This window comes from Sinocyclocheilus rhinocerous, unplaced genomic scaffold (genome assembly GCF_001515625.1).
Source record: "Sinocyclocheilus rhinocerous isolate Xijiao unplaced genomic scaffold, SAMN03320098_v1.1 scaffold240, whole genome shotgun sequence".
NCBI classification, from domain to species: Eukaryota; Metazoa; Chordata; class Actinopteri; order Cypriniformes; family Cyprinidae; genus Sinocyclocheilus; species Sinocyclocheilus rhinocerous.
This window is the reverse complement of record NW_015654534.1, coordinates 917,629-930,796: the sequence shown is the minus strand read 5'-3', so window position 1 is coordinate 930,796 and position 13,168 is coordinate 917,629. Positions and strand designations below refer to the sequence as shown.

General features: G+C 40.2%; 2 protein-coding genes across 2 annotated transcripts in view; both read left to right on the top strand.

The window, feature by feature from the left end:
* The window catches only part of LOC107717624 (60S ribosomal protein L35a), a 7,186-nt gene extending 6,052 nt beyond the window's left edge, over positions 1-1,134 (top strand). The window contains exon 5 of the mRNA XM_016524434.1: positions 1,071-1,134. Within this exon, the coding sequence (XP_016379920.1) occupies positions 1,071-1,094 (24 nt within the window). The 3' untranslated portion in view covers positions 1,095-1,134. The remainder of the gene's footprint in view (positions 1-1,070) is intronic.
* Positions 1,135-4,107: 2,973 nt separating this feature from the next.
* The window catches only part of LOC107717600 (multidrug resistance-associated protein 5-like), a 36,881-nt gene continuing 27,820 nt past the window's right edge, over positions 4,108-13,168 (top strand). The window contains exons 1-2 of the mRNA XM_016524406.1: positions 4,108-4,182; positions 6,742-6,936. Of these exons, the coding sequence (XP_016379892.1) occupies positions 6,817-6,936 (120 nt within the window). The 5' untranslated portion in view covers positions 4,108-4,182; positions 6,742-6,816. The remainder of the gene's footprint in view (positions 4,183-6,741; positions 6,937-13,168) is intronic.

The window sequence follows — 13,168 nt, the reverse complement described above, 5'->3', positions numbered from 1 at the left end:
ACGTGCTCATGTTTATTCAACGAAGCCTTTTGGAAAATCGGTTAGTTTTGATATTGTGGCGAGCGCCACAAATAAATAATTGTATGGGAAACGCATCCCACAGCACAACCACCTGGGCCCAACTTCAGTCTACTCATCACCTTAACTTTAACTGTGTTTGTAGCCGGCGCCATAGCCAGACTGATAAACAAACGCAGACCAGAAGTTAACTTCGGGACAGGTGCATACGCCTGATGAAACCATCTAAAGCTTGAAGCATCAGAATCGGCATTGGTATCGGCTGATCACCATGACAAGAAATCGGTACTCCGTATCGGCTGCAAAAATCCTGATCGGAGCATCCCTAGTATTAACTGATCTTCCTGCGGTGAAATGTGTATCTGAGAAACTGCATTTAACCTTAACTGCAAATGTGAGTTTAGGTTAGGAGTTATGCTAGAAAGGAAGAACCTTGAGAAAAGAGCATTTCCAAATTCAATGAGTGCAAGAACAGTGCAACTAGAGCAACTTGGAGTTGAACTTTTGCCTTCCTCAGGGTCATGGTGGGGTTTTGTAGTTCTTTCACATGTGGCAGCTTTTTTAGCATAAGAAACACGCACACCTGAGAAGAGGTTTTGGGAGATCTTTGTACTTGGCATGCCAAACTCAGTCCTGGAGAGCCGGTGACCTGTAGACTTCAGCTCCAGCTTGCCTCAGCACACCTGCCTGGAAGTTTCTAGTATGCCTAGTAAGAGCTTGATTAGCAGGTTCAGGTGTGTTTAATTGGGGTAGGAGCTAAACTCTGCAGTACCCCGGGCCTCCAGGAGCAGGATAGAACACCCCTGACGTATGAAGGTATGGCACAAATGTGTTCTCTTGTCTTTTATAATCTTCAAGTTTCAGAAAAGGGGAATGTACAGTTGTTGATGTATGACTTGATGCTGTAAATGTGTTACTTTGAATTCACTCCTGTGAATAGATTGAGCCATGATGACTGTCCGTACGGTTGTGGCAAAATGCATGAAACGCAGCTTTTTTTTGTAATGAAGCAAGTATTAACAATTAGCTAACTTTTTGCTTTTGTTTTTCAGATGCTGTACCCATCTCGTGTGTAACATGCTTTTGTGTACAGACAATAAAAAATTGGTCCAAAAAGTTGCCTTTCTGGTCTTTCTTTGGTATTACAAAGTATGATAGTTTCTGCAACCACTTCGAAATCTTGCTAGCTTTTGCAATTTTCTGCCCAGTTTTTCAGTAGAGCAACGTCTGAGAAATGTACTGTTGTTTCAAGCCAGATTTGCAGCGGAACTGATGCTCCAGTAGAAACATCTGAAAAGAGCACAATTAAGGGAAATTACAGCACTTACAAGAACATTTTGTCTGGGTTTATTCTAGATCAGGAGACAGCGATGGGACATTTGACTTTTTGGTAAACCAGAGCAACTGCTGAGCTTGTAAAAAACTCCATACAGTGACATTTACCTGTCTTCATTTGACTAAATTAGTTTGTGTAGTCTGTTAATGCAAACTAAAGTGTGAGTTTTATACATTGAATATACAGTACATAAGATGGATCTAGTGTTTTTGTCACTGTCGAGGCTACCCACACATACACTAAATAAATATATAAAAATGGTGTCCTGTGAGGTTGGGCAGACAAATGTGGCATGATTCTAACTTTAATATTTATATCTTGAAACTAAAACAATAGTTTTATTTTATTTTTTTTACTGAAGATGGGAAGTGACTTTAGTAAAAAATGTATGTTTACACTTACCTGTTTACATGTAATATTAGCTTTTAAATGTCTATCCAATGAAATTTGAAATGATTGTAATTCCAGCTACTTTTCATTGTATAGATAGATAGATTAAATGCACATTCGTCACCAACTTGCCTCAACACACCCTGGTAGATTTTTCTATGCCTAGTAAGAGCTTGATTAGCAGGTTCAGGTGTGTTTAATTGGGGTAGGAGCTAAACTCTGCAGTACCCCGGGCCTCCAGGAGCAGGATAGAACACCCCTGACGTATGAAGGTATGGCACAAATGTGTTCTCTTGTCTTTTATAATCTTCAAGTTTCAGAAAAGGGGAATGTACAGTTGTTGATGCATGACTTGATGCTGTAAATGTGTTACTTTGAATTCACTCCTGTGAATAGATTGAGCCATGATGACTGTCCGTACGGTTGTGGCAAAATGCATGAAACGCAGCTTTTTTTTGTAATGAAGCAAGTATTAACAATTAGCTAACTTTTTGCTTTTGTTTTTCAGATGCTGTACCCATCTCGTGTGTAACATGCTTTTGTGTACAGACAATAAAAAATTGGTCCAAAAAGTTGCCTTTCTGGTCTTTCTTTGGTATTACAAAGTATGATAGTTTCTGCAACCACTTCGAAATCTTGCTAGCTTTTGCAATTTTCTGCCCAGTTTTTCAGTAGAGCAACGTCTGAGAAATGTACTGTTGTTTCAAGCCAGATTTGCAGCGGAACTGATGCTCCAGTAGAAACATCTGAAAAGAGCACAATTAAGGGAAATTACAGCACTTACAAGAACATTTTGTCTGGGTTTATTCTAGATCAGGAGACAGCGATGGGACATTTGACTTTTTGGTAAACCAGAGCAACTGCTGAGCTTGTAAAAAACTCCATACAGTGACATTTACCTGTCTTCATTTGACTAAATTAGTTTGTGTAGTCTGTTAATGCAAACTAAAGTGTGAGTTTTATACATTGAATATACAGTACATAAGATGGATCTAGTGTGTCAGTCACTGTCGAGGCTACCCACACATACACTAAATAAATATATAAAAATGGTGTCCTGTGAGGTTGGGCAGACAAATGTGGCATGATTCTAACTTTAATATTTATATCTTGAAACTAAAACAATAGTTTTATTTTATTTTTTTTTACTGAAGATGGGAAGTGACTTTAGTAAAAAATGTATGTTTACACTTACCTGTTTACATGTAATATTAGCTTTTAAATGTCTATCCAATGAAATTTGAAATGATTGTAATTCCAGCTACTTTTCATTGTATAGATAGATAGATTAAATGCACATTCGTTTTGTGTGTTAATAACCTGAATCTACAATGATTTGAGTTCATTTATAATTAACCGTTTTGATGTCAACAAATCAACTCCAATCAAACTTGCAGCAAATTTATTATTATATGGATAACAAACTGATATTTAATATACTGATATTTTAAAGTGCCGCTATTATGGATTTTTGAAAATTACCTTTCATGCAGTGTGTAACAGCTCTAAATGCATGAAAACATCCTGCAAAGTTTTAAATCTGAAAGTGCACCGTGTATAAAGTTATTGTCTCTCAAAAGAAAGAGTCGACTCTGAATCATTGAAAGGAGTCTTAAAATGAAGTAAAAATAGTTTCCCCAGTAACGCTGTACACAAAGCAGCACTGCGCTCACAAACGCTGGTTTATCAGGCATTACAGGCATGATGAAATGAAAATGAGACCAATCGGACCATTCACCGCAGATTAGCGTCACGCAAAGGAGGGCTTTGGAAAAATGAATCGTTGAGTGAATCCTTTGGGAGACGTTGAGCAAGTAAGATAAAAATAAATGCATATTATAAGACAATGAAAGTGTTTTTTGACCTTGCATGCATGTCAACCTGTTGTCGGGGACTCCCAAAACCAAAATATGAACCTTTCATTACCCATAATAGGGGTACTTTAAATAATTTGTGGCTGTATGTAGAGAGGAAATGCATGGACATATTTTTGCATAATTCAGCTTGTAAGGGGTTAATATGCGTCAGGTGTAATTTCCGATGAAACAGTGAAACGAGAGGAATAATGTCCGCATATTTTGCAGTATCATCATCGCACTGTACTTTCTGGAATGGTAAAATTCCACCCCAGAGCCCTACGCTTTTTACCACACTGTAATACTAGTGTTTGACTGCAGAGGATGCGCGTCGCCTTCCATCGCGCAATAAGCCCCGCCCACTGACAGAGCGTTGACGCGTTCAAGGGGAAGTGAATTGTGGGTAATGTAGTTCCATTTACTCGCCACTTATACGATATGCAGTTGTAACGAACGCTCATTGCACTACATTTCCCATAACGGGGTCCATCCGAGTCCTTCAAATAACTGGTTTGTAACGAAGTTGTTCATCTCCATCCGCTGTTGTGTTGTTGAAGATCCGCAGACCAACCAGACGAGCAGGTACCTGGTGCAGTGGACACTTTTATCTTTTATTTGATATGTAAAATAAGATTTATTGTAGTATACTTTGCATGCGACACATCTGTAATTCTGACACCATAATTACATTTTTTTGAACTGTTTCTGATTTTAGCATCATTTGACCTGTCATGGCAAATTATTATATTGACTTTTAAGAAGATTAAACAAATAACGCGTCTATCATGTGAATATGCGCTGCTGTGATGGACATCGTCTTTCTCTTTGTGTTATATCCTGATGTAGGTGACATCTATTGTCTCAGTAGTTCTGATGATGCGCTCTATTTAGTCGGGATATGGAAACAAATTTATGCAATTGATATTAATGCGTGATGTTTAATTATAATCCAGATCAGGATGCATATATGCAACAAAATTAAGTGGGAAATTATGATCTAAAAAGGCACTGATGGGATTATTACAATAAGAATGGGATTACTTAAAGTGTGCTCTTTGCAATAACAATAAAAACCTTTTGGGTAATGTAAAATATATATCTATATAAAACCCGTGGTTTGTTTAGTCAAAAAAAAAAAAATGCCTGTAGATGTCTTTGAATGAAACCCGTGTGGTTTGTTGTTTTCAATCTTTTCGGGAACTGTTTCTTCTCTTCTGGTTAACGTTAGAGGAGATGCGGGGCCTATTGCACTCAAATAAACACAGCTTATCCAGTGTCATCTAATGTAGACATCATTTGTGTTTTTATTGTGTCTTCCGAGAATGTAGCTGTTAGTCAACGCGCAATGGGATATTCGCCAGATAAACGCCGCTCTCTCGCTTTATAGATCAATATATTAATGTGTACATTCATTCACGACAGCGTCATAACTGTCCGGTAATGTCAAAATATTGGCCGTGTGTAAAAAGTTAGTGAGTGCATCAACATCATTAATGCACTAATAGTAACCTAACCACATTTTTGGTCATCGCAGGGTGAATCACGTGAAACCCGTCAAGAACATGTTCGGGCATATCGCATAAAAGAAAGAAATAATACACTATCTTTCGCCTTAATGAAAGACTGCTAAGTTGTGTTTCATTATGGCATTAATACATACAGTAGAGCACATTTTCCCCTCATTTTCATTACCGTAAAGCAATAAAGTCTAAAAACAAGTATAAATATGTAGTATTTATACATCATGATAGTATTTGCTTTTGTGCTCTTCATTTATGCATATTTGAATTAAATAAATTGTATTTAATATATTTATTTACTCTAATGCAATAAAAATGGCTAAAAGGAATGGCAAAACGTATGAATGCATTATAGTCAAGATAATTTTGAGTGAAAACTGGGTTAGTCGTCATGAAAATATTTATCAGGCCCGGATTAAGAAATCAGAGGCCCCTGGGCACAATGTCTTGTCGGACCCCCCCACACCCGCGCACAATCAACGTTTTTAATTCTAGGGTAATATTTGTTGTTACACTGACAGGTTACAGATCACAACCTGAAGGACAATATCAACACCTGTAGATATTCTCCATCATACAAGATTTACACCACTTGATTGCAATAATACTTTCCTGGACAAGAAGCAATCTTTGCAATAAGTGTAAATAGTAATTATGCTATCTATACTTTATATTGGCAGATACTATTTGCACTTCAGTATTTTTGAACTTTAAAGGCACAATATGTAAGATTTTTTTATTAAAATATCCAAAAACCACTAGAACAGTGTTGTATATTTTGCTGACTTGTGTACTTTCCTTATCCCAAATGTTTCGAAGAATGTTTAAATCCAGAGAAATAAGCAATTTTGGCTTCGACGGCTTTCAGCCTCACCCTGCTTTATTCTACTACGTTAATAAATCATTAGCTCATCCATGAACATGATTTCTGCCCGAGTCCCGTCGGATTGCGTCGGCTGTGGGGATGAAGACCACAACTCCCATGATTCCACACTCAGTCACGGCATCATCAAACTACACCTTTGTTTCTTTGTTTATTTTGAATACGCGCCCTCTAGCGGCGGAAATTACATATTGTGCCTTTAACAGGATGTAATAATAACATAGAGTGTAAATTATGATTTATAGCTTGTAAGAAGGCGGATTCGATCGCATCAAAAGCCGTTTCTGAGAGTCTTACTCTCTTCTGCCTACTCCACTGAATATGTTGCACCGATCGTGTCTTTTTAAAATTGGGCCCGTGGCCATAATGTCCATTGGATAATCCGTCCCTGATCTTTATGGTCATTTTCATTTGATTTTAGTCTGACGTGATGTTTTCGTGAAATTCAAAAAGGAATGCACTTACTTAGCCTGGCCAAATGATGGCTAAAAAGGCAACTGAAAGTGCCTACTAAAAATGACCTTATGCTAATGTCATTAGATAACAATATTGGACAGATTGGTCTATTTGAATGTTTTTCCATACAATAATTTCCCAACAACAATACCATCTTGTCAGACTTTAAAGCGTAAAAGGGAAAAAATGGAATTTGTGCATATAATGTGCTCGATCAGTGCTGAGTCGGGCGAAATAAGAGTAACATTTCCATTCATGTTAACCCATTCCTTCTCTCATCAGTTCAGATTTGGTGACTTTGACCAGATAAAGCTCAGAGTTGAAGCAACAAAAGTGCTCCTATGTTGGTAAAAGAAGATGAAAGGACATGATTTGGGAAAGGACTGTCTGGCATCTGGTTCTGCGTACAGGGCCGTACCGTCCAGAGAGACCCTACCCGGACCTGAAGCGGACCATTACGAGCTGTCTAAAGTGCAGGTTAGTCCATCATACGTGGCATGTCATTTCTTAGTGATTTGCGATATTGTTGGAATCACTTTCAGAATGTTTGTTTTAGATGATAAACGGTAAAATCTTTGACAGCCAATCAGAATCTACCCGACTTCAAAGAGCTCGAGCATTTAAAGCGGCAGGAGACAAAACTGCACCATGCTTGTAATCAAGAGTGTTATCGTCCATTGGTGTAAATGGGCCTTTATCCATAAATCGCTCTATTTAAGGGGACATAACACACACAGTTTCGGCCAATCTCATGTTAATCTTGAGTATCTATATAGTAGTATTGCATCCTTCATATCTCCGAAGAGTCTTGATTTAGTTTTATCAGATTTATAATGAAAGATACAGCTTTACGATTCTCTTCGAAAACAGCCGAGCTCCTGGAGGCGTGCCGTGGGCGGAGCTAAAGAGTCGCGAGCACTTAGGCGCCGATTGCCTACAAAACACAGAAATTTGATGCAGTTTTACTCTCCGCCTGCCTGCCATCTTTCAGTATCAAACGATCTGCAAATCCAGCGTCGAACTGGGCCTTGCTTCTAAAGCATTTGTCACCGAAATGACAGGAACAAACAAACACACTTGCGAAACTCCGTTGCTGCCCTGGAAAAACAAACTGCATCCACTGTTCACGTAACGCTGGGTTCTTTGGGAAGCTGAACAAGGTTATCTTTCCCTCACATCCAAAAACACACTTCTTTGGAGACATTCTTCTCGAGCAAGTCCTGAGCAGCGCTGCCAACGACTGCCATAACCCGAATGAAGCACGTTGATCCGCTGCTCTTGCTCTCGCTCTGGTTGATGTGTGCGAACTCTTCCTGGAGAAGTGCCCATACAAGGAATTCCCCCCTTCATGACGTCATGAAGGGCCATGCTAAAACTTTCCAAAACTTATACAAACCCAGAAGGAGTGTATTTAACACAGAAATACTCATTTTTTGAAACTTAAAGGAGACATATTATGCCCCTTTTTACGATATGTAATATAAGTTTCTGATGTCCCCAGAATGTGTCTGTGAAGTTTCAGCTCAAAATACTCCACAGATCATTTATTATATAATTTTGAAAATGCCTATTTTGAGTGGAAGCAGAAACGTTTTTCGGGCCTGTCTCTTTAAATGCAAATGAGCTGCTGCTCCCTGCCCCCTTTTCCAGAATATAGCTGCGCCATTAGAGCTCGGACCTGCTAAAAACATCTGTTTTGGTTCTAAATATCATGTCGCGCTGAAATCCTACGTTTTAAACCATATGAGTTTAAACTTCTGATATACGGTTTTCTGAGTGCACACATCCGAAGCACACGGACAGAAAGCGGCTGTCACAGCATGTGAGTACTAAACTAAGTTCTTGTTCACACACAAGTTTACGTTAAAAACACACATGAGTTACAAAAGACAGTCGGTTATGTCTGTGCAGGTTAATAGCTGGGATATTAATTGCATGTTTATTGTAGATCTGTGTGGCAGCAGCAATATACATTAAATAAATCAATAAATCCACGGCTGTCTTGTCTCCTCTGAGGCTGGGACTCTAAACGGTGTTCTGTGCTCGTCTGTGCAGCCAAAGACAGAACAGTTAGCGTGTTTTGCTCAAACCTTCGCCATGGCATTAGAACTGTACGCTGTTGTCGCTTGCGAAATCAAATGATGGCGCTGTGGGTGTAAACTTACAGATGAAGGAGCGGTAATATTATAATTAGATCCCTTTGCCACGTCACCAAGGGAGCGAAATCTGACGCGCTCTATTTTATTTTTTCTATTAAAACATAAGGGTGAGTAAATAATGACAGGATTTTCATGTTTGGGTGAACTAACCCATCAACATTAAAATGCTGCAGCTGGTGTTTGTGCTCATAAAGGTAGCCAAACCCTTTGTTGTGTCATTTGTTTTGTTCGTCGCACCCCTGCCGTCAGCATGTTAAGAGAGGGTCCTGTGCTGCCTACAATTTTCTTTGTCTTTTTCCATCACACTACCTTTCTCTCTCTCTCTGTATCTCTCAGCCACTCAGTACCTCACTGGTGATGTCGTGTGTGCAGGCAGTGATTGTGATTGACTGCTCGCCCTGTATTTAGAAGCTGTTTACATAATCTAGTCCCGCCTTATTTGGCACCGACAGCCAATTGCGATCCTGGGTTCCGGTGATGCGTGCAGCAGCCTTGCCTGCTGATAGGCCGAAGCCCCCTTCAGCGCTCAGGCAAGCTGTATGTTTGTACAACGTGAGTGCGTTAGAGGGACATGGAAAGGAGTGCTGAGGAGCATTGCAAAAAGCTTCACGGCAGGCTTCTCTCATTCATCTAATCCAGCCTCTTCTCGCTTTTTTTGTAGCGCTAGGCTGACTTACTTCGGGGCGCTTTAACATGAGTGCTACATAAACAATGTGGCACGTTACACTGTTGTGTAAGTGACAAACACAAAAGTACTGTTTTACAATTTATTCTTTGTCCATTTCTTCACTTTCTGTTTTCTGGAAGCTGAGCTGTCGTTCTCAGCGTGCCTTTGGTTTCTAGATCGCTCTGTTCTCTGCATTCTGATCAGTCCCAGATAAGGCTTTTTTTCCAGCCTGTTTCCCATGAGAGCTTGTGAGTTGCTAAAGCTGTGCTGATTCGTGGGGCAGCTGGCTGACAGAAGAAAATTAGCTTTGTGTATTTCTGTGCGTTGAAATGTTCTCAGCCCTTTTCTGTCAAAAAACATATAGATTGCGGAATCCAGCCACAGAATTTTGCAAATGTTGAAGAAAAGCTGACAGAAATATATTACTATTGTATAGTCGAATGTACTTCTCAAAGTAAGTTACTAAAACCTAATTTTAAGAAATATCACACAATATCAAATTTTTTGTCCATGTTTTAATTTAAAAAAGTAAACCTGTTGTGCAGCTTTTTGTTTGCCAAAAAAAGCAAAAAGAATTGTTACATTTTCATTTGATTAAATTAAAAAATTTTATTAAGTTGTTAAAGTTTTATGCATTTATTTGATTACCACCGTTTTTGATAATACATTTGTATTTAATCATAAAACACAGGGTCCGGAAAAATTGAATTTGAGGGCTATAAATAGACAGGGAAACTAGGGCTGGGCAATAAGGCAAAAAATAATATCTCTCCTTTTTTTTCCTTTTTCTTTCATAATGTTCGACCGATTCTCGATTTTCAATTTTTACACTTAAATGTGACATATCATGAAAATCTGACTTTTCCAGGTTTTAAGTGCTATAATCAGGTCCCCGGTGCATCTACCAACCAAGGAAACGTGAAAAACATTAACCCAGTAACTTTGTTTTGGGAAGCCTTTTTCTGCAAGCGTCTGAGAAAACGAGCGCGTCTGATTTCGCTCCCTTGGTGACGTGACAAAGGGATCTCATTATAATATTACCGCCCCTTAATATGTACGTTTCCACCCACGGCGCCATCATTGTGTTTTCACAAGAGAAAATGGTGTACGAGCTCTAATGGCGAAAGTGAGCAAAACATACTAACTGTTCTGCTTTTGTCTGCACAGACGAGCACAGAACACTATTTAGATCTAAAATAAACATGCAATTTATTTCCAAGCAGTTTACCTTCACAGACATAACCAACTGTTTTTTTTAACTCATGTGTGTTTTTAACGTAAACTTGTGTGTGAATGAGAACTTAGTTTAGTACTCACATGCTGTGACAGCCGCTTTCTGTCCGTGTGCTTCGGATGTGTGCTCTCAGAAAACCGTATATCAGAAGTTTAAACTCCTATGGTTTAAACCACATGATTTCAGCTTGATAAACATGATAATCAGAACCATAACAGATGTTTTTAGCAGGTCCGAGCTCTAATGGCGCTGCTATATTCTGGAAAAGGGGGCGGGGAGCAGCAGCTCATTTGCATTTAAAGAGACAGGCCCGAAAAACAGCGTGTTTCTGCTTCCACTCAAAATAGGCATTTTCAAAATGATATTATAAATGGTCTGTAGAGTATTTTGAGCTGAAACTTCACAGACACATTCTGGGGACACCAGAGACTTATATTACATATTGTAAAAAGGGGCATAATATGTCTCCTTTAAAAGTTTAACTACAACATGATTCAAGTAGTATTTTCTTTATTAACCATCTAGTTATAGAAAGTTCTATTCTAAGACATCATGACAACGCATCATGAAGTTGTCAACATAGTGTAGATATAAAACAAATCACTTGTTAAATACAAAAATAATATAAAGTCTCAAAAGTCAAGGCAATTCAAATTCAAAATGACTACAAGTATAACATCAGTAGACTATTATTAACTATAAATGTTTTGAAAAAACAAAGAAAATAACAGCAGATTTCAGCCTGTCAGCATCATGCAAACATAAAATATCAGACATACAGTAGTAGTTCTTTACAGGTTATTCATTCCACTGCGCTGCTTTTCCATTGTTTTTTTTCCCTATGTAAACATGCGCTTGATGGATGTGTTTGGCCACTGCACTCACGTGTCTTGCAGCGTCTCATGCATGAAACGGCATTCTACAAACATGGCGCTCAAGTTAAAAGGAGCTCAACTCCCGTCTCCTTGTCTTTTTTTACCATTCCACTGCCCGCGCCACATCTTTGTCAATGCAAAAGCGCATTCTGTGTGAATAGCACCTACAGCAATATGTTCTACTTACGTTCCTTCCTAGTGCGCGTCACATGAGTGGTTAATCATGTGTGCCTTCCTGCGCTCAGATCATTCTTTTCTCTCATCATTAGCATACTGTCAATGTGTCTAATTTCAACGTGGAAAGGTAATAGTTCTTTTCAAAATCGCAATTCTTTGATTTATAAAAAATAAAATTGAGGTAAAACATTAAATTCGAATTAATCAATAAAATCTGAAAAATCGCCCAGCCCTAAAGGAAATACTAGGGACTAAACGAGATAATTAACGCCTCAGTTCAAACAGCACGTGAACAGATGATCTCGCCCTCTTTACTAGTTATAGCACAAAATAAACATGAATGACCATCAGAAGGTATCTCGTTTCAACTGCGGAAAGACATCAATACACACCATTTTTCAAGTTCAAGTCCACTGTCGTTAATCTACTCTCCTGTCCAGTTTGTTTGTCGGACAAAATGACAGATTCTGCGTTATGATTGGTCAGATCGCCTGTCAATCAAACTCCATGCGAAGGGTCAGTTGCTCTGTTTATTCCTTTTATTTCTCATGATGGGAGGTTGTAGATGAGCAGCTGACTTCAGTTGTGTGTAGTTTGTTTGATGATATCACTAGCGGTGTTTGAAGATGCCCATCCTGCCTTTAAAGGGGTCCTATTATGCTTTTTCACTTTTTCAACTTTAGTCTGTAATGTTGCTGTTTGAGCATAAAAAAGATCTGCAAAGTTACAAAGTTCAAAGTCCACTTCAAAAGGAGATTGTGACGAGAGGGGCGGGGCCGAGAGTCGTGGGAACGGAGCGAGGCCGGTGGAGTAATTGCTAATGCGCGACACCTGCGCCACTCACCAGTCTCGAGTCTCACGGAGGAGCTCCGGAAGGATGAAAAGGAGGAGTGACGACAGTGAAAGACGAGAGAGGACCAGGCCTGGAGTTTATTTTGTATTTTGTGTGCGGCAGTCGTCCGCGAGGGGCTGCCGCTTTACTTTCATTTTGTGTTTGTTTATTTTATTAAAGTTTTAAATGTTCGCCAGTTCCCGCCTCCTTCTTCCCGTGACTACAAACTGTGTTACATTGGTGCCGAAACCCGGGAGGAAGGAGGGACACGCTGCCAGAGATCCCTCGCCGCTGTGGTGAATCCGCGGTGCCATCGAGCATGGCGGAGCAGTCTGCCGCCATGGACGCTCGAGGTGGTGGGCTGGAGTGAGTTGCCGGGGGGGCGGACGAACTCGCTGCCGGCCGCCTGGGCTGTGGAGGGACGGCTGCCGTCCGTGAGGGAGCGGAGGAGTCGCCGCCGTTCGCCTGAGGCCGGAGCCTGCTGCCATCCGCCATGATGGGGAGGAGCAGGGAACGGGGGACTCCTGCCGGCTGCCCAAACCCGGAGGAGCCGTCGCCGTCCACCGGGCGGCGGAGGAGTGTCGGGCCGTCCACCGAAGGCTATCCAGTGCCGCCGCCAGGCATCACGGAAGAGTTTACCCAGCTGGTGGAGGGCCGAGCAGAAGTGTGTCTGGGAACCGGAACAAGAATTTTTTTTTCTCTCTCCCCTCTCTCGTCTCTGTCTCTCCTCATCCTTCCGTCTCCTTTTCTCTCGCCTCGTCTGTC